The sequence below is a fragment of the Thermobia domestica genome, chromosome 1 (genome assembly GCF_964235325.1).
Source record: "Thermobia domestica chromosome 1, izTheDome1.hap1.1, whole genome shotgun sequence".
NCBI classification, from domain to species: Eukaryota; Metazoa; Arthropoda; class Insecta; order Zygentoma; family Lepismatidae; genus Thermobia; species Thermobia domestica.
The window spans coordinates 136,274,341-136,298,694 of record NC_137454.1 but is presented as its reverse complement, the minus strand read 5'-3'; the positions used below and the strand labels follow the sequence as shown (position 1 = coordinate 136,298,694).

The 24,354-nt window shown below is 34.9% G+C and overlaps 1 protein-coding gene across 3 annotated transcripts in view; it reads left to right on the top strand.

Moving 5' to 3' along the window:
* LOC145689415 (uncharacterized) overlaps positions 1-24,354 on the top strand; it is a 117,230-nt gene that overhangs the window by 66,883 nt on the left and 25,993 nt on the right. The window contains exon 1 of one of the 3 annotated variants that reach the window (XM_081763573.1): positions 10,474-11,250. The exons of the other annotated variants lie outside the window; for them this stretch is intronic. Coding sequence (XP_081619699.1) covers positions 11,191-11,250 — 60 coding nt within the window. The 5' untranslated portion in view covers positions 10,474-11,190. Of the gene's footprint in view, positions 1-10,473; positions 11,251-24,354 lie in introns of those variants that run through there. 3 annotated transcript variants of the gene reach the window in all.

Here is a 24,354-nt window from a genome sequence, read left to right as displayed (position 1 = left end):
AGAATCTCACAGCAGGGGCATTTCCTTTCTTTCCGTTGAATAAGAATTGAAGTGAAAACAAACTAAAACCCGACTACAGAAAGAAGAACTAAAATGCAAGATGCTTGCACAGTGTTATTGTAGAGCGCACACACTTGTTCCATCTGCTTTCATTTAACAACAGCTTTCAAACGATATCCGTCTTGAGCCCCGTTGCCATTAGAAAATTTTGAGGGGACGCGGTGTCTCAGTGGTAGAGCGTTCACCTCCGGTGCTTGAGGTCCCTGGTTCGATCCCAGCTCGCGCCGTGTGGACTGTGGTGGACAAACTCCGTGCTTGTGGGTTTTCTCGGGGTTCTCCCGTTTCCTCCCACTTTCTTTGCACCATTTCACTCATCTCTCATCATCACCGTCTCCTTTGGCCTAACCGACGTAACCGACGTAAAATTTAATGATTTCATTTCATTAAAATTTTGAGTAAGACCCCGTCTGGGACCCTATGGAGGACCTGGGACAAATATTTTTACTTTCAGTCATTGTACTTTTGAAATGATTACACATGTGTTTTCCTGTTTTGACATCTGTCTCACCGTTTCAGTTTTTTTCTTTTTAAGGTGGCCATAGACTTTACAATGACGTTTTTGCTGACATTTTGGCCGGTGGTCATTTTGTACAGGATAATTCTAGAGAGCCGAAACTTGTTCCGTCTTCTTTCGTTTCGTTTCGTTTCCCAACAGATTTCCAACGATATGCTACTTGATCTCCTCACCATTTGCAATTTTTGAGTTGGACTCCTCCCGGGACCTTGCGGGTGGCCCTGGGACAACACTTTTTGTTTTGATACGTTGTACTTTTAAAATAATCAAACACATGTTTTCCTGTTTTAGCATCTAGTTCACTGGTTGCGATTTCTAAGCATGGAAACGGATTTTCTGGACACCCTGTATATTCATATAACTCGCACAGTATATGCATTCGGAAATTTTTTATTACAATTTCTTAATAGGCGTCATTAGTGCTTTCGATTGGTGTAAAGCCATCTTCCACTTCGATCCCTCTCTTCCCTTGTTAGACTGGAGACATGGTTATCCATCGTTTTTCATTATAATTTGGCCATGAAACAGACACCTGAGAGATATGCAGCCCCTATATACAATTATATGGTGTTGGAATGTATAATAGGTAGGATATGATTTTTTTTTTTTTAGCACTTCCAATGTACCCGTAAAAATGTAATAAATAAATAAATAATGGTCACTTTTTTAAAAATATTGAGTTAGAACTGGACAATCTACGCAAAATTTGCAATCGATCAGTGAAAACGTAATCTTTCTAGAGCCTGTAGTTTCCAAGATCTCACTGTCGAAAGGATTTGCCACAAACATATAAACATCCACAAACGTATAGTTTAAAAAACTCCAAAGATGGCAGCACAATTCATTTGCATTTATTTCGGAGAAGGCTTATTAAAATGCAAAGGCTTTGAACAATAATTTAAAAGGATAAACTTTGTGAAAAAGATCTCTTTAAGGAATTTATTTAAAGTACACCTTTTAAAAATATATTTGTTATAAACGTGAAATCACAAATAACCGTAAATCAAACATTTGAAAGCTAAACTTATAGCTTGGAGCTCAGTCGATCGTAATTGCTGTTGTAGCATTTTAATAGATAGATCATTTACGTAAGATTTCTGGAAATTAGACGAGAAAAGGGGAGAAATAGGAGTGGCAGTTGTTATAGTAAAATGTCCATATATCCGAATCTCTGAAGGTAGATTCATGAAATTTGGTACATGGACTTCCTATTTAAAATAATCAGACACGTGTTTAACAGTTTTTAGATCTTTATCCTTGAAAGGTGGAAAAAGGGGGCAAGGGTTACAATTGCTATAATAACATGCCCATATCTGGAAATCGCTTGAGGTTAGAGACATGAAATTTGGTATTTCGACTTTTCATTTTAAATAATCAGAGACGTGTTTCAGCGTTTTTTAAAATATATTTATTCTCCCTAGAAGGGACGAATGGGAAAAGGGTAGTGGAATTAGTAATTGTTACAATAAGATGGCCTATCTTTAAATCTTTTAAGATTAGACATGTTAGGGATGTGAAATTTGGTATATAAACTCCTTATTCAAAACAAGTGGGCATATGCCACAACATTTCCGAAAATTCCGCTTTTAATGAGAGACGAGGAGATTTTCTATTTTTTTCTGAATATATAAAAATACTTCAAGGTTCTCAGTCCATCATTACGGAAAAACGCGTGAGATATTTAAAATGAATTTTTGAACAGAATTAGCACGTGAGCGAACATGGAATTTTATCATTTTACTTCGATTGAAATACGTATTCTAAGGGGGAAAGAGTAAACTTTTCGAAAGAATAATGCCATAAATGTGTTCTTCCCGTTCGAAGAATGGAAGCAAGGGTTGAAATATGATGTGCGAGGCTGTAGGACGAGCAAACGAAGGGAGGCGATGTCCCTAGCTATCCAAAGACTAGTTTAATATAAAGTGTAATTAAATTTTTGTGTAAGCAACCAATTGTATAAGTAAACAGCGACTCAGGTCTTCACCTCATTTCCTCTTTTTCGTATGCCCTTTTGAACAACAAGGAAAAAGCTGGCCCCATCTAGCTGTTGTGATGAATGGACTAGAATTTGCTTCGCTCTAAACACTTAGACAAGACCAAATAAAAGTGTTCATTATGATTGGACTCAAGCAAATGTGAGGTGACACATTTTTGGTACTAGTGACTAACGAGTGAAGAATTTATGAGCTGGAAACGGTTCATGAAGTCTGTGATGAACCGAAATATGACAAAAGACACGTTTTCTGGTATTACCCTTGATTAATGCATTTACCCATCTCACTTTTGTGTTACACGTTTCCGTGTGATATTGTACGATGTATTAAGCCATGAAAGTCGAAGCTAAGTAATAGATTTTACACAACAAAAGCATCACTTGATAAATGCATCACTCTTTTCCCCCTTGTTTTTAGCGTTTATTCTATTGTTTAAATGATTATCAGTTAGCTTGCGAGAAAGTGTCGTAGTCGAAAGTTGGACTACTTGTAGAACTGATATTAAAAAATAAATAAAATAATTATCATGGAAACAAATTTTTGTTGTATTCAGAAAACAAACAAAAGGTTATTTGCTAAATTGCGGTTCTGAAATTAAAATGATGCAGACATTCGTTGATACAGTACATGTTGGTTCTCAGTCTCCGTACAACTTGGAATCGTTTAACATGAGTTTTACGAGGATGAAATGATTGAGATATCATTTGGAGCAAATTTATTAAAGTAACAAACTCCATCAAATAAGAAAATGACCATACGAGCTCGTTGCAAAACGTGTAAGAAAGAACTGTGGGTTTAGTTTAAAGAATGAAGAACTATTATGAAAAATGCAATGCTTGGAAACCCAAACAAATTGTAAAAGTGTTGATCAGAAAATTGTTTCTGATGATTCTAATGTCAGTGATGTGGTTGACATGCAACTGGGAACTTCAGGTAATAATTTTGTATCAACAATATCTTTTTCATTCTATTATGAAAATTTTATTTCGTCCCTCTTCCCCATCTCAGTTCTAAATTGTCTTCAAAACTTTACACCTTGGCATAGCTTGTATGAAGGGACCAGGCGAGAAAGTGCAAGGTATGGCAGTCGCCCGCATAACTAACTATTAAAGCGTGATACTTATTGTAACATCAGTGCCGAACGTTAGCGTCTGGGGCAATTTGATCTCAATTTTTGTCTGTCTGTATGTATGCACCACGCTACAGGGCGCAATTTCCGGTCTTTTAACATTAAATTTTGACGGTAGAGGCACAAAACGTCAGAATTTGCTGTAGTGGTTTTGACTACGATCCGACATAAAATTTCAAAATTAGTGGTTCGGATCCAACTTTAAACATAAAGCCCTGTCTCATATAGCCTTGCTACTGATACAAGACTGTAATTAATCAAACTAAACAAAGTAATTTTATGCGATTCGAACATACTTGGGTTACAGGATAAATTGGAATCTAACTCAGCTTTTATAAAATATTTGTAGATATGGAGCATTCAGAGCACAAGGGATCCAGTTTTCAGAAAGGTTCACTTTTCTTCAGCAAACGTAGTATCTTTGTAGCAGGGTGGAAAAAATCATGATTTTTTTCAAAAAAATCATTTTTGTTGATTTTTTTGATTTAAATCGATTTTTTTGATTTAAATCAAATCTTTTTCTTCGTATAATACAAGTCGCGAACTGAAGAAAAAACATTAGGAATTAGTATTAAATGTTAATTATGCCATTTAAGTGAAAGTGTTGGGTTTTAATTTTGAATTAATTCCCAATCGTTAACCTATTTCAATCCCAAACAATGTTTCTTAAGCATTAAGGAAAAATTACAGCAATGTATATCAACATGATACTTTTCTTTTCACGAAAGTTACTGATATTTGGCAGGGGCATATTTTTAAACAATTGGAACTAGCTAGCGGCACGAAATAAATATAAAGTACATAAATTTCGCCTAAAATTAACTAACTCACTCTATGACCTATGGAACCCGGAGGTTCAATGCCATGTTCACAAAAGCTCTCCTGACTTATATCCTTAGTCAACTGAATCCAGTTTCTATTTTGTATTCTTATTTCTGCGATATCCATCTTAATATTGTCCTCCCATCTGTGCCTGGTCTTCCTAATGGTCGTTTTCCGATTGGACTTCCAGTTAAAACTTTGAAAGGGGTCCTACTTTCTTCCATTTTCGCTACATGTCCTGCCCACCTGAGCCTCCAAGATTTGATGAACCTAACAATGTTTGGTGAATGGTATAAATTATGCAGTTCCTCATCATGAAGTTTTCGCCATTCCTCATTTCCGTTCCTTTGGGTTCCGAATATTCGTTTCAGAATTTTATTCTCAAATACTTTCAGTCTGCGTTCTTCCCTCAGCGTAAGCGACCATGTTTCACAACCATACAGCACAACAGGCATAATCATCGTTTTATATATTTTAAAACTTCAAATTCCTCGACACAATTCGCGACGATAAAAGATTTTGAACTGAATAATAACACGAATTCCCTGCTTTTAGTCTATATTTAATTACTTCGTGAATATCGTTTTCTGATCCTATACATTAGTCGATGGCAGAACTTTGTTTGTCTTTATGCGATGAGCTTTGTAAGTCAAAAATTTTCTGCAGGAATTCCAAAATAAGAAAAAAAATCAAGATCAGTTCCAGCAGAAGAAACACTTGTGATTGTTAAAAATATGCTTTATATGACGTGAAAAACACGAGTTGTCCGTGCATTTAAGACATCTATACGTAGCAGGCACGTTTTTATACTTTTCTGTTGGCTATTTTATTTCCTCTGACAATTTTTCCTGCACAGGCGCGGCAAATTTTCTGCGATCACATCGCAGATCTCGGCATGTTCTGCAATAGGGTCAAGTATCCACTTCATCAAAAGTATTATTCGATATTTTAACGCATCCAAAATTTGTCGTATTAGTATCCCGAGGAACTTCTATGTATTTAGTACATAAATTTCGCCCAAAATTTTATTTTATTTTTTATTATTATTATTTTTTTGTTGTTGTTTAGGAGAGGTTATCGGACCCCTCTAAATACGCCCATATTATCTGGAAACAAACAAATAGACGTGGACACAAAAGAGTTTTCATCTTAAATGTCCATGGTGATTTCCCCGTTGGAATAGAAATTTCAAAACCCTGTGTTACAAAGAGAAGAAAGCAGGGTTCACCCGTAACCCGTTCAAACGAGATTTTCCCTGATCGTTCCCTACATAATACTCGTTTTCATACTGTGCTTACATACATTTGAGTCTCATTGTATTATTATTATTATCTTCCATAATCGAAATAACAGAAGAGAAACGGGATTTTACTTAGTTTCACTTTAAATTAATTCATTTCGGAATTTGATTTAAATCAACGATTTTTATTTAAAAAATCAAGTGATTTAAATCTTGATTAAAATCGTGATTTAAATCAGACTGATTTAAATCAATCCACCCTGCTTTGTAGCCAAGGATACGAAATAAACGAAACAAAAAACACGGGAAAGTGTGTGGAGTAGAGTTTCATAGGACAACCGCTAGACAAGGGCGTTAATGATCGTGGAGAAGGGCTAATTTGCCCCCTCCTTGCGCATAAATTTAAGCTATCAACATTATATTGTGTATGCTGCAGCGTGAAAATGATTAACAAGTCAAGCTCCGAGTGCTATAGTCAATGATGCATAATTACATTAAATAAAGGCAGGGTATGTCCAAACGAATATACCAACGGAAAAGTAATATTTTCACAACCATGAATCCGAGATGAAAGAAAGAAAAACTACATGACAAGATGCAATCTAGAATTTTATATGATTGCCGCTAGAGAAGGGCGTTAGTTTAGAGGTCATCCGCCCCCTACCCTGAATTTCAGAGTTTGGGGGCAGTAATGCAGATTTAGAACCTTTTGCTGAGCAAAGTCCAACATAAAACATTTGAAGTCCTTACACCGAATAAATGCGAATTTTGATCAGTTATAATCCATTTCCATTGGCCGTGAAGAGCTATAGGCCTATATTGCTCTCTTGTATATTTTTTGGCCCAAGGATTCTAAATGTGGCTCTACTTTCGGTTTCGGGCCGCCTGCTTAAAATTCTGAAAATTGGGCCTAAGCAACTTTCCAGTTTTAATCATCTGCATGTTCTTCGTATGTATTCGGTGTAAAGACCTCAAGCTTGTTCTGTTGGATTTTGCTTATCAAAAGATTTTTAAAACTGCCTTACTGCCTCTAAAATCTGAAATTCAGGGTGGGGATGGGGACAGTTGCCCTCCTGTTCCAGTCGCGCCCCTGTCTTGTGGCTGTCATATGAAACTATTTCACGCCCTTTCGCATGGTTTTAGTTACATTTGTATTAGACTCTTGACTGTGAAGATATTATGTTTTGAAATAGAATTCATTCGCTGAGCAAAACTGAACTTTGAAAATCGATCTGGATCCATTGTGCTCTGAACGCCCCAAATATTACTTTTCTTTAATAAATTATTGACTCAAAAAACAACCAATTACATAGGTTTACAGTGAATATTATAAAGTTAGCACAACATGAAGTGTGCTTCAAACATTACTTCGAAAATTTATTATTTTAAAATAATTGTATTAGCATCAGTGTTCTAAAATAGTAATCAAATTTTGCAACAAAAATCTCACCCGCCTCCATTAAACGCACGCTTAGCCACTAAAGGCATAACTTTCAGAAGCGGTAACTCCGAAATGACTTGCTTTAGGGCTAAAATAACCACACAACCGTATTTCTAGTAAAATTCTAGCCTTAAAACATGTAACATGACTTGAAATTTTGAATACCAAGCAAAGATGTCTGCTATGATGCTTGATAACACCATCTGATGTATCATACCACTCCCAAGTTTCATCATTCTCCCTCAACCCGTTCTCAACACACAAGGATGGTAAAGACTTTTGTTTTGCCACTTATATTGATAAATTGTGTGAAATCTCCATAGTAGGTAGATTTTAATATCTACCTAAAAGCTTATTACAAGCAAGAAAGTACTTATGAGAGTCACTGGCAAGAGGGTGTAATAAAAGGGGGTCGTGATATGAAATAACTTGAGAATTACTCATCTATACTGAAATATTCTGTACCCAACACAGTATAGTCTTAACCAGGATAAAATAAATGAAAAGATCGGTTGAAAGAGCAAAAAAGTCTTAATAAATACGTTATTACAGGATTTTGAAGTATGTTTAAAATCATGTTTTAAACTGTTCAAAATGTTTAAAACACGTATTAAAACTGTATTTTTTCCAACCATAGTAATCATTATTGCAAATTCTTTCTTGGTACAGTAACTTTATATGTAGATATTTGCATGATATCAGTTTTCTTTGGAAGATGGGAATGGGTGTAGAGAGGAAATGAATAAACAAAGTTAAATGACTACTGACCTACTTAAAAAAAAAAAAAAAAAAAAAGTTTGACCTGTAGGTATGTTTGCGATTATATCGAGAACCATTGGTCATATTGCGTGTGATGCGGTTTTCACTAATCGAATGAGCTATTCCAAAGGAAAATTCTTATGTAGGGAGTCTATAAAATATTTGAAACATTTTAATAAATTACTAAAAACAAATGATAATTCCTACAATTACTGGTGAAATTTTTTATCCTAAAATATATGGCAACCAGATGATAAAGTATGGTCGGTTGCATATAACCAAGGATAAGAACGTTTTTGTAGCAAGATCTCTCCAATTGACACTGCTTGGTGATGGATATTTAGATCATTGACGATATTATGACTTCTTAAATGTCGATCTTGCTCAGATTTGACCAGAATATCCTCACTCACAGCTCATTCCCTATCGAGCCGAGCCAACAACTCACCCACCCAAACCGACACGAGCCGAAACAAACCGAGCTGATGGCTCACCCCAACCAAGCCGGCTCGAGCTGTTCGCTCAGTTGAACCGAGCTAAGTCGGTTAACATCCCTACACAGGTTGGGCTTCTGTTTCTGCTCAAAACTTTGACCGTGCAGGTCTCAGCCTTGATGGTGAGAACTGCAGTATATACTTATGTTAGTGCTCACAACATTTGAGGATGTCTCGTTATAAAAACCCATTGTCGTCTTATTAATCGAGATGAGGCGAGATGCGAGCAGTGTCTCACCTCGTGAGCAACACTAAAAATATTCCACATTATTGCTTACATTTTTCATAGCTTTCGCTTTCCAGTCTAATCAGGCAATGATTTCAAAACGAGCTAAACGACTGAGTCATTTTTCAAACTCGACTCAACTCGAAACTCGACCTCAAAACAGTGACTCGGCTTGGAACTCGACTCGGAGAAAATTACCTTTGACTCGACTCGTGCCCATCCCTAGCTGTGGCCCTGATATTTGTAACACAAACGCCATCTCGTGCGCAATACATTCAGTACGTTTTAGATTCCTGATATAACATTTCAACCGTATTTATTATTGGAGTATATATATATATATATTTAATGACCTATGTTTCTTTAATAGTTGAGAAATGATCTTCATTTTATTCGTAGAATCACTTTCACAATTTATAGTTTTAGACTATGCATTATGTAATACTAAAACAGAGTTTGAGATCGAAGACCCTGGTGAACTATTAATGCCAACGAAACTAGTGTCATTTCTCGGCTCGTCCCGAATTTAAAAATGCACTTCTTACCTCATGGGCAATACTAGTCTAACAAGCCTCGTGCTGGATATTATCGAACTATTCGAAAGGCAAATAGTGCCATAATTAAAAAAAAAAATAGTTCTACACGTGCGAGTGTTGACTAATTTATGTCCTTTAAATGTGATTTCATGAATAGTATCTGCACACACAAATGAAGTTCTTGCTGGCTATTGTACGTTCTTTCGAAACACGTGGTTCCGTGTTCGATTAACACAAAATCCGACGGACTGGCGGGCCTAGGGTCTCCTTTTTTGAGTGACAAAAATAATATTTATATCTGGGTTCCGGCTGACCCCCCAGTTTTTACCGTCTAAATCCGCCTCTGCCGAGTACTAGTTCGTATCCCACTTCAATCAATGGGTCCCGTCTCATAGAGCTTTGGTACTGAAAACCAACGTTAAAGCTTTGACCAACAAATCAATCAAAACATAAGAGACTTGCTCACCTACGTGACGGGACATCACATTTACGGAACCTTTTCCATACGAGGTAGTCTAAATTCTGTCTCACATGCAACACTATAAATTACGTGCGTTGGTAGAATCTTAGTGTATTATTTGTACCACGTAAAAAAATACATATGTCAAAAAGAGTTGTCACATTTCGGACATATTATACAATATGTTTAAAAATACTTGTAATTTTCGAATTTAACTTCCAAAAACTAGCAAATACAGTTGTTTTATGTTGCAGATCGATGTTAAAAAGAAAACGGCCAACATTAGCAAAATATCTATAAATAAACAAAATATACATCTGCAAAAATTTTAATTTCCTGTACCTAGAATCTTCTCTGATAGTGCTTATTAATTTTATCTTGTGATATTTGAAAAAATACATTTTAATAGCAACTGTTGAAATACCCGTTCTTCGCACGGGAAGGATAAGACTTATATCAAATATGTGAAAGAAAGAAATCAATGGGATAAATAATGAACAAGACCTTTATCTCTTCTCTTATGCAGACCCACATAACACACACATACATATAAATGTGTGTGATGTGGGTTGAATACCGACAGCGACAAGACATTCTTAGAAATTCAGAAACTTACATAAATGTTGAACTCCTTGCCAATCCCTCACCCGAAAATCGGAAAAACGGCTTTATACGCCGTTAGATCTGGCGAAGATTTGTCTGTGTGCAAAATGTGGTGGCTCTAGGTGACCATCCTTCTTTGTAAAAAAAAAAAAAAAAAAAAAAAAAAAAAAAAAAAGCTGTATTTGAAGATCTGGTATCTATAGTGTGACGGCTTGGAAGAAGAAAACTGAAAAAAAAAAATCATCTGGAGACCAAGTTATGCCCTCCCCAGAAAACTTACTGGTAATACCCCTGCGCTCAGTAGTTTCGATAGAATCAAGATCAGTATTTGGAGTTATAGGGAGATTCCCAAGACCGGAATCAAAACGGGACTGTTACTTCACACAGGCAGATGTTTCGTGGAGCATCTTTCTCTCTCTCTCTCTCTCTCTCCTCCCTGCTTCCGTCGGTACTTTCGGAGAAAGCGACGTAACAGCGATTGTCCGGTTTCACGTGTATCAATGATGTTTCTAGATGTTCGCAAAAGTGATTCGGCAAAATGTATTTCTTTCTTTCTTTCTTTCACGATAAAACGTATTTGTGATGTAATTTGCTCGTATAGTAATGCGTCATGAAGGATAGCAAAGACTCGTCAGAAGTGACGTCATAAGAAGAAGCATGCGGCCTGCGCCTGCGGGATTTCCTCTCAACATCTAACTTATACGCTCGTGCGGACTGTTCAAAAGTAGTGCTTTACCAAGCTTATGAATGAGAAGTGTAGCGATGCGTTTGTGACACCTCATTTATGATTTGAGAGATGAAAGTGATTGTGAATTTGTGGTTATATTTTGATTATTTGTGCTTGTTTGATACACGGACGTCAGTTTTCCAGTTTTGTGAAATTCCCTTAATTTTACAGGGCCATTGGAAAAAATGAAAAATTTCATAAATCCAAATAATGCTGTAATTTCTGGTATGAACCTTTATCTTAAGGTGAGTTCAGTAATTGTATCTGTGGAAAGATGATGTTTTGGAATGTTAACGTCCTTTTACAGAATCGACTGTGTACGTAGGAGACGTGAATATTCAATTTTAACCGTATTCTTACCGCGGATCGAACGCGGAACCACATAGAAAGAACACGCGTTAGATTAAGAAAGCGTGATAATATGATAGTAAAGGTTCATGTGTGCTTTCTTTTCTTTGTTGTGTATGTATGTATCAGTAGCAGCTTTAGCGGATAGGCACGGGCCAACCCAACAATTTTGAAAAATAGGCTATATAAACAATTCAAAGATATAATAAAGAGTAAATATATCTCCCACTATTTATATTAATAGTAGATAATTATTTAACAAATTGCATCAACCACTACAGTAAAAGTAAGTTCCTACTTTCATTAGTCAATGAAATGTGTACATATATCCATAAGCGAGGGTCTACCCAAAATTAAAATCCTAAAGCCGCGCCTGGTGTGTATTGAGAATTATCAGCATTTAGAGTAGTTGTATGTGAAGATACCTACGCATATTAATATTTCAAACATTTTCCTTATACACGTACGGTGTGTTACACGGTAACTACTGTAGGAGGATTAACTAAATTACAGGTCATACTGGAATTAGAGAGTGGAAATAGTGTAAGATCACACAGGGCCAATATATTTAAATGTACCATTTGTTTATTTGCCTGGTTGAACTGAGTAAAATCTCCAGTCAGGGTGACAGCCACGAAATTCTAATCCTGGACCAGGCTATAAAAATATATAATATATCAGCTTCATCCTTGTATGAGAAGGAAATGATTTTGTTCGTAAATTGAAGTAATATTTGCCTGTGTGGTTTAAGGTGTAAATTCCATTGAATATTAATAGGCTCTAGTTTGATCCTATCATAACAGATACATTTAATTTCACAATAATAGTTTTTAATGTTCAATCGCGGCAAGTTGAAAAGAAAATTCTAATGTATTTTATTCACGCGATTAATTTTCAGAAAATATATTTTATTCTTTTAAAATTTAATAACGTCCATATTTATTACAAAAAGTAATATTATGTAGTACGATTTTATATTGTAGTGAATTCCTCAGCACATGTAGGCCTGCTGATCTACTGTTTTAATGGCCAAGTTGTGTACACTTGGTATTATTCATAATTTTTTCTAAAGAGCATGAGTGTGTGTGTGTGTAATTGTATGCGGAAGGAAGTAAAGAATGTAGAAACAACAACGGGGAACATTTAAAATAATTGTATATATTTTACATGAGGAAGCATATTAAAATAAGGAAACTGCTATTTTCCCTGTAATATGATTCGGGGGAGATACCCTTAGATTATTAATATCTCATTGACATGAGAGTTTAATTTAAAATTTCAGCAAAGATCATTACCGTCATAAGGTAGCAACAAAATTGTTTGAATTGCGCGATAGAAATAATAACACTGAAGGTTTAGGCTTGACTTAAATAGAATCAGAATAGAATAGAGTAGAATAGAAACAGAAAAATAGATTTTCCAGATAAGTATTGAATTTGCATTGTGAATCAGTACGTGAAGTTCTTCATAGTATTGAACCCCGGTCTAGAAAAACAGAAACTAGGCTTTGGGAACCCATGAGCTGAGTGCAGTATTGTTTGTTTGTAATAGGTATGCATTAAAAAATGTTATCACCTCTAGGTAATCATGATTTGTTGTTTCAAAGAGACCACAGATTGTCTTTAAAAACAATGAACAGAAGGGAATATTTATTCATTGAATAGTTGAAATGCAACTACTTTTTTCCCAATTCTTTTAGTAAGATCTCTTATTCCTTTCCGCCATAAAATAGGGAACGCATTCTGTGGATCCGTTTGTTTAGAATGATCAAATTCCAAGTAACGCATAGGGCCACGGTGGCTTATTGATAGATGTTTCACCTCTGGTGCATGGAGTCCTTGCTTTGATTTCTTTGCGCCAGGTGAGCTTCGTGGTGGACAAACACCGTGTGCGTGGGGTTTCTCGGGGTTTTCCCGTTTCCTCCTACTTTCTTCATTACCATTTTCATTCATTTCTCATCATCACCGTCTCCTTTAGCCTAGCCGGCATAACTGTGGGACGTAAAACTTTGATTTCATTTTTTTTTTTTTTTTAAGTAACACACTTCCTAATATTCGTGTTCGCTAAGTACTGTTAAAAATTCAAATAAACACACGTGAATAATCAAGCATTGTATTCTTCTATTCTTTATTTGAGTATTCTATTAAGATTATTGCATTTATTGTCCCAATCACTTAGTTGTAATATTTATTCCAGTAACGAATATTCAAAGAGTGGGATATTTATTATCAGAAGGTATTATCATGTAGACAGTTATTTCAGATTGTTTAAATTGTAGAAAACTCATTCAGATCAGTTCATTTATTTTATTTTCTATAATTGTGGCTCGTAAATCGAACATTTATTTATTTATCAGAATAAGAATATCAAAGTATTGGAATTTTAGTAGCACAATAGTATTCATGGCGTCTATATGGTCTATGGCAAGCATCAGTCGTTCATTTCAGCACGGTATTTCCTCGTTTAATTGAGGAAAGCATCTGCCCACACGTGTTAATTTCTCTGTAATGCCAATACGAAATGGGAGCATGCGTATACGACCACAAGGAAAAGACCAAGCAAGCTCTGACATATTAAAGAGGACTTTACCCTTGGAACGAAGTTCAAACATGAAGTTGTTTATTCTTAATTCGTGGAATTTTTTCCTCCTTTTTATTTATTTTTTTATCTGATGCTAATATTGTGCTTGATTAATAGTAGACCTGTACATGTCTTGGGAATGAAGTAAATAAATAATAATAATATGAATAAGAATAATACATTTTTTTAAAAAAAATCATATTTTGTGCTTGGAAGAAACCAAGGAAATTTTAGTTCCTAAAGTTACAGTTTATTTGTTTATGATTTGGTTTTAAGGTTGGGCGAACGCAACGTTAGAATAGTCCGTCCTTTTTGTTGTGAAACAATATAAAAAAATGCTTATTTTATAGATGCAGTTGTGGTTAGTACTAATCGACATAACATTAGACATCACGCTTGATATGACTGTCAGACAAAAAGCTCTCGAGTAGTACGGTAAATAGCACGTGAGGGTTCTTCTTCGTGTGGTACCGTATTCAATCCCTAACATTCCGTGGGGTAAATTTGTTTTAGAAACCTAAATTAAACTGTAGGTCCTGTCTCAAATTACTTTTGTGCTGAAGTAGACTTTAAACTCCAATGAAACAATGTAAAAACAGCGATAAAGATTGAAACTGGAAGTCGTTAAATTGAACCAATTCCATATTGAATAGATAACTAAGGGAGGAGAATGGAATCTACTCTTGAGAAGCTGAATCGATTTGCGAAAAACTGCATCTCATTATCTCTCGTCATTTTTGCTCTATGAAAATTAGTATTGAAACTGGAAGTAATAGTAAATTACAACCACTTCCGGTTTTGGTAAAATTTTGCAGATTATGATGGTATGTACTCTTAAGACCTCGAATCAATTGCAGAAAACCGTTTGCCGTTATCAATTACTATTTCCGTTTTATGGCGTTAAATGTTGAAACTGGAAATGATTAATATGAACCACTTCCGGTTTCAATAGATGGTTAATAAAGAAAATGGAACATATTCTTGGAACAATGAATCGATTACAGAAAACCACATCTCGATATCTCGTACCGTTTTTGCTCTGTGGAAATCAGTATTGAAACCCGAAGAAATATTAAATTTGACCCACTCCTGATTTGGGTAAAGTGTTCGAGATGGCTTTAGTACGTTGCCTTGAGACACTAAATCTTTACAAAAAATAAATTAATAAATAAATAAAAATAAATAAATAAAAAAATAAAAAAATCTGTTCTTTTTACTGTTCTCGTTCTATAGCGATAAATATTGAAACCAGATTTGAACGATTTCCGCTTTGAATAGAGAAAATGATGAAATCTTTGAGTTTTACGTCCTACGGTTATGCCGGCTAGGCTAAAGGAGACGGTTATCATGAGTAATAAATGAAATGGTGGAATTAAGATAGTGGGAGGAAACGGGAGAACCCCGAGGAAACCCACGCACACAGTGTTTGTCCACCATAAGGTTCACTTGGCGCGAGCTTGGATCGAACCAGGGATTCCATGCGCCAGAGGTGAATGCTCTACCACTGAGCCACCGCGGCCCCCGGTTTGAATAGATTGTTAACGGACGAGATGGAACACTGAATCGAGGGTTACAAAAACCGCATCTCGATATCTCTTATCATTTTAGCTCTTTTACCCGTTGATCGATAGACAAAGCCGTTCCATTAGACTTCCGACAGTTACGCATAATTTGGAATCCTAATAAAAATTCCGAGTAAGATATGTATTAATCATCCTCTGCGGTCTGAAATTTGAGTATTCAAATTTTAAGAATTGTTCCTTAACATAACACTATGTATATCTGCTGATTATCCTAGAATTTTTATTATATTCTTAATTTTCCGTCCCATAAAGAGAAACTGCTAAAGATTCTCATCGTCATTTGCAACAATCTCTCCTGCGTCTTCATCTATTAGAAGAGTCTAAACTGTTCTCAATTGTAATGACAAGAGATTTTTCCTGTCTATTTGTAGCATCAAATTAGTGCCTGAGATGAATATCTCTATATGAAGCCTTGCAAATATTAGCAATTATAAACATTTTCGGTTCCAGACTGATTTTCAAGTTGCATTTCTCAGTTTCTCCTGTCTCAACACCCCAAACGTGTTTGAAAATATGATGGTGAGAAATACAAGAAATATTTAAATGAAAGTGGAAAGAATGCTCAAATACTTCGCACTTGGCACATCATCCCATTTTGAACTTCCATGGGAAGGCCGTTCCGAATTATCTAATACCTAAAACAGGTTTTATAGCAAATCAAACCAAATGTCACCTCACGTTAACCCTGAAATTCTAAAATATAAAATTATTGATAAAAGCAGGTGTATTCTTCGGTAGAATGATTACAACATGGATAAGCGCCACGTATACTTTGTTTCCAATTTAACTTTCTTACGAATTCAGTGTAAGGGAAGGAAGTTCCAAGTGCCTTCAGATATGTTTTGCACATATTTTTGAACTTGTTCATACTTTCTTACCCATTGTTTAGAGGCATTTTAGTATTCCCTGTTTAGGATCTCACAAACTGACACGAGAGAGAAATAGCTGTGAGGACACGGCAAGCACAGATTTTCCTGCTAGATTCTGTTTACCTAACAACCATATGGAACTTTCCTTCCCACTTGAGAACGTTCCATTGGCTGAGCTGGTTTAATATATATAGTTTTCCTTGTATGCAACATTTAAAGCGAACGAGCGTTTGTATATTCTCTTTGTCAAATAAAAATGCTTTTTGTGTATAATAGAGCAATATTGATCTTGTTTCGTTGAGGAAGCATTTTCCTTGTGCGTTTCTTTATTATTATTATTATTATTATTATTATTATTATTATTATTATTATTATTATTATTATTATTATTATTATTATTATTATTATTATTATTATTATTAGACATGATTTAGTGCTGTGAATGATCACAAATAAAATAGATGTTGAAAAGGATCACAAAATTATTTTAGTGCCTTATGTAAATATTCAAAGAAAATTACAATTGAGGGGGTTAGCGCAACAGTGGTCTAACCCACATTTTTTTTTTAAATGGAGTAAAATCAAGTTAAGTTAAACACACGTGCTTTCTGTATTTTTAAAAAAGTGGGTTAGACCACTGTTGCGCTCACCCCCTCAATTCTGAATTAGATTAATTTATTTTCGAGATTTACGTCTCATAATTGTGTTCTTTAGTCTCTAGAACACGATGAGAAATGTATAGTGAAAGAACAATTTGTTAAACACATACCCAGAGCAGAACTCGAACCCACAGCAGACAGGTCTTGTAGTCACCTGTGAAATATCTTAGATGGCTCATGCCAGTCAGTCATTTTGAATTTGAAATTTTACTATGATGGAAACTGGTACACATTCGAGTGTTTCTCCTGAGATTAATCTATGTGATCTATAAACAAGGAGTAGATAAAACATGAATATATATAAAAATCCACGACATATGTTTCAAAACTAAACAAAGATCTGAAATATTGTCAGACTTCAAGTAGATTCACTTGAATAACGTTGCGCCAGAATACATCTTAATACCCTGACAAAATAATAATTGGGACCGCGGTGGCTCAGTAGTAGTGCGCTCATCTCTGGTGCATTGGGTTCCTGGCTTGATCACAATGCGCGCCAAGTGAACGTGGGTTTTCTCAGGTTCCCCTGTTTCCTCCCACTTTTTAAATCCATCATTTCACTCATTTCTCATCACCACCGTCTCCTTTAGCCTAGTCGGCATAACGTGGGACGTGAAACTCAAAGATTTTAAAATGAAAAAAAATAAGGAGTTTTTAGGTTACTAATACACAAGAAAGCGCTTGATAAATACCGAATAGAGTTAATGGTTGACAGAGAAAGCATGATCCATAGGAAGTTTTACATTTTCGAATGAACGAACTTTGAACGGTGTTTCGCCAGAATGTGGGAGCAGAGTTTTTCTTGGTGATCTTTGCGTAATTATTATGAAGTGTGTGTGTGTGTGTGTGTAAATGTGCAAGATTGCAAATTTATTTTTCAATCAGGAAATAATAATTAATTAATTAATTTTAAAAATAAACCAATATTCATTCACTGTCTTGAGTGAATGAATATTGGATTATGCGAGTAATGCGATAATATTGGATGCGAATAATTAATTTTCATGTCTTTTGGCTGGCACGATCCATTTTTTTTCTTGTAATATGTTTAAGTTTTTTCTTCATGTATTCTCTAATCATCCGTATTGTATGAAATATATCGGCTTATATATTGAAAAGTAATCAAAGTGACACTTGGCTTTTCAGAATTAAAGAGTGAAAAGCACTGTGCTCGAGCTAATCGAAATTTGTTACTAGAGAGTGTGATTTCATTTGAGTAAATTCCAGTATTAGTCTAATAGCATGCATGTAGGTTTTACAGTTAAGTAATGGAAATTTAAAATCAATTTCATTAATCATAATATTCTTACAAATATACTTCTGTATGCAAGTGATAAGAGTAGTTTATGAATTGAACTGGAGGGGTTATATTTTCTTTATGGGTGAAATCATTAATTAATTTTCTTCAGTAAATATAATTAGTTAACAAAATTCGATGTAAGCCACTAAGTCACCACAGCTCGCTCATATAAAATAGAATATGATCATGTTTACTTTTTGAGCCTGCGTATGGCTCTTACGCAAAGCGATGTAAGAGTGAATCCCAAACTTTCTTTTTAACAATGGATTCATATGGTAATCGCGTGACCAGTATTATTGTATTATCACAAACTTATCATCATCAAACCTAGATAAGTATCTTTAAGTGTGTAATAAATGATACTTTATCATTGTTGACTACGTTGTACTCGAAGAAGAAAATGTTACTTGTAGTTTCCTCTATTACTGAATCCATTACTGATAGAACACTACCAGTTCATCACAGATCGAGTGATAGTGTAGTTAAAGAGCATACACCTATTCGCGATAATGAATTTTACACACTTCCCATTGTGTTTACAGAGAATCATACCCAAAATAATGTCCTTCAAAAGCGAATGGTCTTGCTAATGGGAAACTTCATCTTGATTTTGTATTATCCAAATACACTTATTCGGTTTGGTTAAGTAGAAAATAGATATTAAGTCTAATAAGATGTTAATTATAAATTAATAATATCCAATGATTGATGGAATTAGGAAATAGGGAAGACAGCGGTATTCCTAAATACGTAACTTAACTGTTCATCTATATGCAGTCTTACATAAGATGCATCGTTCATTAAATCCGTTTTATATGAATATTCCGCTGCTGAAATTTCCAGCCAATGATTATTTCAGGGAATAGACCGGGATACGAAATCTGGCTCCATGCAGTGTGGATTACCAATATTTTCGTAGTATTGTTTTTGATCCCCCGTGAATTGATTTCACCAACGGAACCCCCGTGTATTCAGTGAGTCATAGATCTACAATACATACAATCTGAACCACATGAGCCACTTTCGGAAATCGAATCTGGATCGTCCACGCCAATAGATACATTCCATCATGACGGAAAACTATATGATCTAAAAATATTGGCGTATAAGTCGGTAGCAGCAGTTTCACAGGTCATTTCATTAAGAAGTATTGAATTTTATTTTCCCAATCTTTCCAGATTGAATAACCTCCGACGTTGGTGTAGAAGTATATTGAGTTGATATGTCACTGTATAGGGTTATCCTTGAATTCGCTCGTTGCTAGGGTATTCCGTGCACAATTTACGGTTATTTCCTGTTAATAAATTGTATTGATTCAACATTCTCCCTCTGCATTTGTGGGATTAGAACTTTAGTTTGAAATTAATTTAATAAATACATATTTTTTCTGAGTAGTAGTAGACACTGCTATGTGAACTAAGGAGGAACATCATATTTGTATTATTTATCACACCTTTACTAATCATAACATCATATAATCCATATTTATATAGAAATATGAGTTACAAAAGTTTTCTGTTGTTGTAGCCTGTATGTTGTAAATTTATATTTTACGTCTTGTCAGAAGAAGCGAAGTGAGAATATGATTACAGTAGAATATATGCTGTCTTCCAACGTGTACACGGACTTGTGGAGGGCATTTAGTAATTTCTGAAGTCTTATTGTGGTTATATGAAGACAGGTGCAGTTAAGTCTAGGAGCATATTTAGGTTATAGGAACAACGTAATAAATTTGGTTAGTTGGGAGTTCAGTTTCTTTCAGCATGTAGGCTATATGAGACGTGGACCTGCAGTTTAAGGTAGAACCCGAACCGTCGCAATGCGTTCAATGCTCTCCCACCGGGATTCGAACTCGGAAGTGCATCAAAGTCGTCCAGGCTAGCCACTACACTAGCGGAAGGGACTAACAAGATAATAGAGTAATAGGGCTAAAGGAGAGCGGAGAGTATCCAAATAAAGTAATCTGATCGAGTCTTAAACGTTTTATCGAAGCCGAAGAAAAAGAAGACGCAAAATTCATGATTTTTTTTCAATATGAAAGAAGTATTCTATTAAATCCATTACATTGAATTAATAACTTTTTTCTTATTAAACATGTTTATAGAGCCTTTTCTTCTTTGCAAGCCCAAGTAGGTAGCATATTATGCCAATTTCACAAGTTACATTATAGTAAAATTAATATTATAATCCTAGATTGCTGACCTTTTCATTTAACGTCCCTTTCCAGCACTGAAAAGTCTATATTAGATTTGAATGTAAAGTTAATAAGGAAATGAACATGTGCTTTTGTGATCAAACTCGGTTCTTCCGCACATCAAAGGTGGGACCACTTAACTAACCCACGAAGTCCCAATTGATTTGAGACAATGCTAAGAAATATAATGTCATATACGTATGTAATATTATCTGATCATGTTGTTGCAAGTTCCCTTCGCGAGCTGTCTTCTACTATTTTATTTTTTCATAGCGATCTTTATTGATATCTTGATTTCACAAACTGAGCGATGCATTTTCTTTTTATCGCAAAAGGCAATACCAAGAAGTGAAAAGTAACTTACTATATATAAATTTTATAGGTAAAATAGTAATTATATGAGAACGTAAGTTTTCTTTTCCTTGGTTGGAAATGCTATTTATCGAATAATTTATTACGTAACTTCGAGTCTACATTATTTTAGTTTATTGCGAAATGTGGTTCGTGTAAAATAATAATAATAATAATAATAATAATAATAATAATAATAATAATAATAATAATAATAATAATAATAATAATAATATGTGCTAGTTAATTTTTGCAAGTGACTTATCGCAGACGTATTGTTCTCATTTAAAATGCATCCTGAAATGTTGAAATGTAATTCAGAATTTCCTTCATCACGTGTCGATGCAGTGCTTCCCAGACGCTCAAGGGCTTATTTATGCACTATTATTTATATTTTTGTAGACCTAAGTATTTTTTACATACTACATGATAGAATGAAAGTAGTAAAACGACTAAATATTGATGCAGACCAAAACAATTTACTAAAAACCGGAGGGACATTTTCCCCTGAGATCCTTGTTGCGTGACACAAAGGACATTTCTCTTCCTTGTTATTGTTTCCTTTTACAGAAGATAATTTCTGTGTTTATCTTCGTTTGTTCTGAGAAAACTGTCGGAAAATCAAACTAAAAAGCAAATAAGGGTAAATATTTTAAATATATTCGTAACGGTTAGCTGTTATTACGAAAAAGACATTGCAGAATTTGAAATGTATGAAATTCTATTAGATTTTTAGTAAATAAGTAATAAAATAGATTCTTTTTATGCATTTCAAACTACGTGGAGGTGGTTGTTAAGGAAAGAAATGATCAAATGTCTGTGGTGAAATCAAGACGATTGCAGAGTGTACAGCTGACATCGATTTATCTTAGAGCTTCCAGGAATTGAACAAGGAAATAAACTAATTGGAAACTAGAAATAAAAATGTTTGTTGTTTTGAACCTTCATTATATACTAGCTGAAATGCACGTTCTTCGCACGGTGAAAATAAGTCTATGTAAAGTATTTGAATATCTTCCTTCTCTTAGAATACGCATGGAAGATGAACGTGAACTTAAACAGCTTCAACTTATTCATTCCGATTATCGATCGTTTTCGATTATTTTTACGTCACCCTCTTCTCATTTCACCCCACACCGATTAGGCTTCAACGGCATCTGGAGTATCACGATTCATCTGAGCGTTTGCAAAAACTATGTATTGGACAGTCATATCGGTTCTCTTCGATTGTTTTTGCGTTACTCCCCTCACCCGTTCAACCTCTTTGCCGGAAAGATGCTAAAATCTAAGAAACCTAAGACAGTCCAGGGTTCACTCATGTACTAAAAACTCATCAAAGCTGGTTCAGCGCTTTAGGAGTTCGCGGACGCGCCTGATTCTCCCCCACCCACCCCTCTTTACGACGGACATTTTCAAAAACGCTGGGTGACTCTCCCGATTATTGTAAATGAAGAATTTATATATAAGTTCCATCTTCGTAAGTTTACAGGATTGTGAGAGACTTTTTTTTTTGCATAAATTTTGACTCCCCCACTCCCCTTTTAGAATATGCATTTTAATCATAGTGACATGATAAAAACCAACATTAGGTCATATTCCAGCACATTCCAAAAATCATTAACCCTTCACTGGTATGGTATGGGTCAAATCGCTGTAGAACATATTTATTCGATTGTCAGTTTAGAATGTTTTACACCAGATGGCTGTAGTTATCAGTAGCTGCCACCTTCCCCCTACTCTTTCAAAGCCAGTTCGGCCAAGTGCCATAGTGACTGGTTGTTTATATATTTTATCTGGGTCTGTTTGACCCGTATCATACCTTAAACATTATATTTTTCTGAAAGCTAAAACTTCGTTTTATGACAATACGTGTTTTATTTCTACCTCGATCAAGTATATTTCTACCATACGACGTCTTTACAATATCCATCTGCCAAATGAAGTGCGACAAGTAGTGAACCGCATCGTTGGGGTCCATTTGCCTCCTAGGGGCAACAAGGACCCAATTCCAGCAGCTAAAAAGGAAGAATACTACATTTGTTCCCCCAAGATGGATAGGGGGGAAAAAATCTTGCATTGCGTGCCAGTGGCCAATATGTGAAAACTGCAACCTCCGATTCTGCACGAATTGTGACCCAAGATAAGTCAAGTTGTACAATAAGGCGTTTGAATCTAAAACATCGGTCTTGTTAAATGTACAATCACACATGATATTTCATTCAACCACAAGTGTAAAATCATTATTTTTACCAGAAACAATTTCACTAATTTATTAGAAAAGTACTGTGTTTTTTCAAATGCACATTTTTTTATGACGTTTGTAAGAAAAAGTATGGTAACCATTAAAACAATTATTTTGTGTAATAGCATTTCTTTTTAATGTTTAGTAGATAATAAAGAATCAGAAAATGTATTGTAGGTCTCGTTTGTTACCTTGGGATTATAGAAAATAAATAAAAAATATCTGGGTCTTTCTGACCCATACCGTACCAGTTACGTGACAAAATCACCTACCAGTTAAGGATTAAAATCGGTGCAACGGTCTAAGAGTAGTTCGCGGACAAATATCATTACATTTATTGTTTATATAATGACATATTACCCAACTACTGTAAACACAGTACATCCTTCACAAATCACTATAAAATGAAAGAAAACTTTGTGCTGATTTACTGCAAAAGGATATAGAATTTGATTGAATAGGCTGGTTGAGTTCGGGTAGCGTCCCGTTCAGCAGTGAGGCTGTATCAGCGTGGACCTACAACAGCTTAACGTGGAACCCGAACTACATGAGGATTTAGAGTTGCAACTTTGAAAAAATTTGCAACAAATATAAGATTGTTTTATTAATAAATCTGTGACTATTCTAGATCCTGTGGCGTGGTCTCTGGGCAAAACGAAATGCTTTGACATGTTGCACATTGCAGACAGTTTTGTTACAATTCGTAAAACAAATTAAGAGAAAGAAATAATTTATTTCAGACCTTCCAGTGTTTATCAACATGCCGATCTGTAGGTTGCTTATTAAAAGTTATAAATACTAACATATATATTTCCTATCCGAAGAACTTAAGAATTTCGTACGATGTTAACACTTAAGGTGACGGAAGTCAAATTTTACCCCATTCCTTCGTTTGATCTTATCTGACCTTATATTCATACAAAATTTAGTGACTTTATTGCGAGAACTGTTAATGTCAGCATATTGATATTGTACTGATAGTAACAGTTCTTTTATATTTTGACTTTTTCCTCTTAGAGGTCACATTTGACATAGGCTAAATAACAATATTTTCATTCTAATAGATATCTATCATAGTGCGATGGTTTTAATATTAAAGTATTTGTTTCATTTGAGATGAATATTTGTGTTTTAACCATAGTTTATATATTTTAATTTCTCAGTGAAACATGAAAAAATAAAACAATTGCAAATAAGTAGTAATTTTAATAATTTTCAAGGTG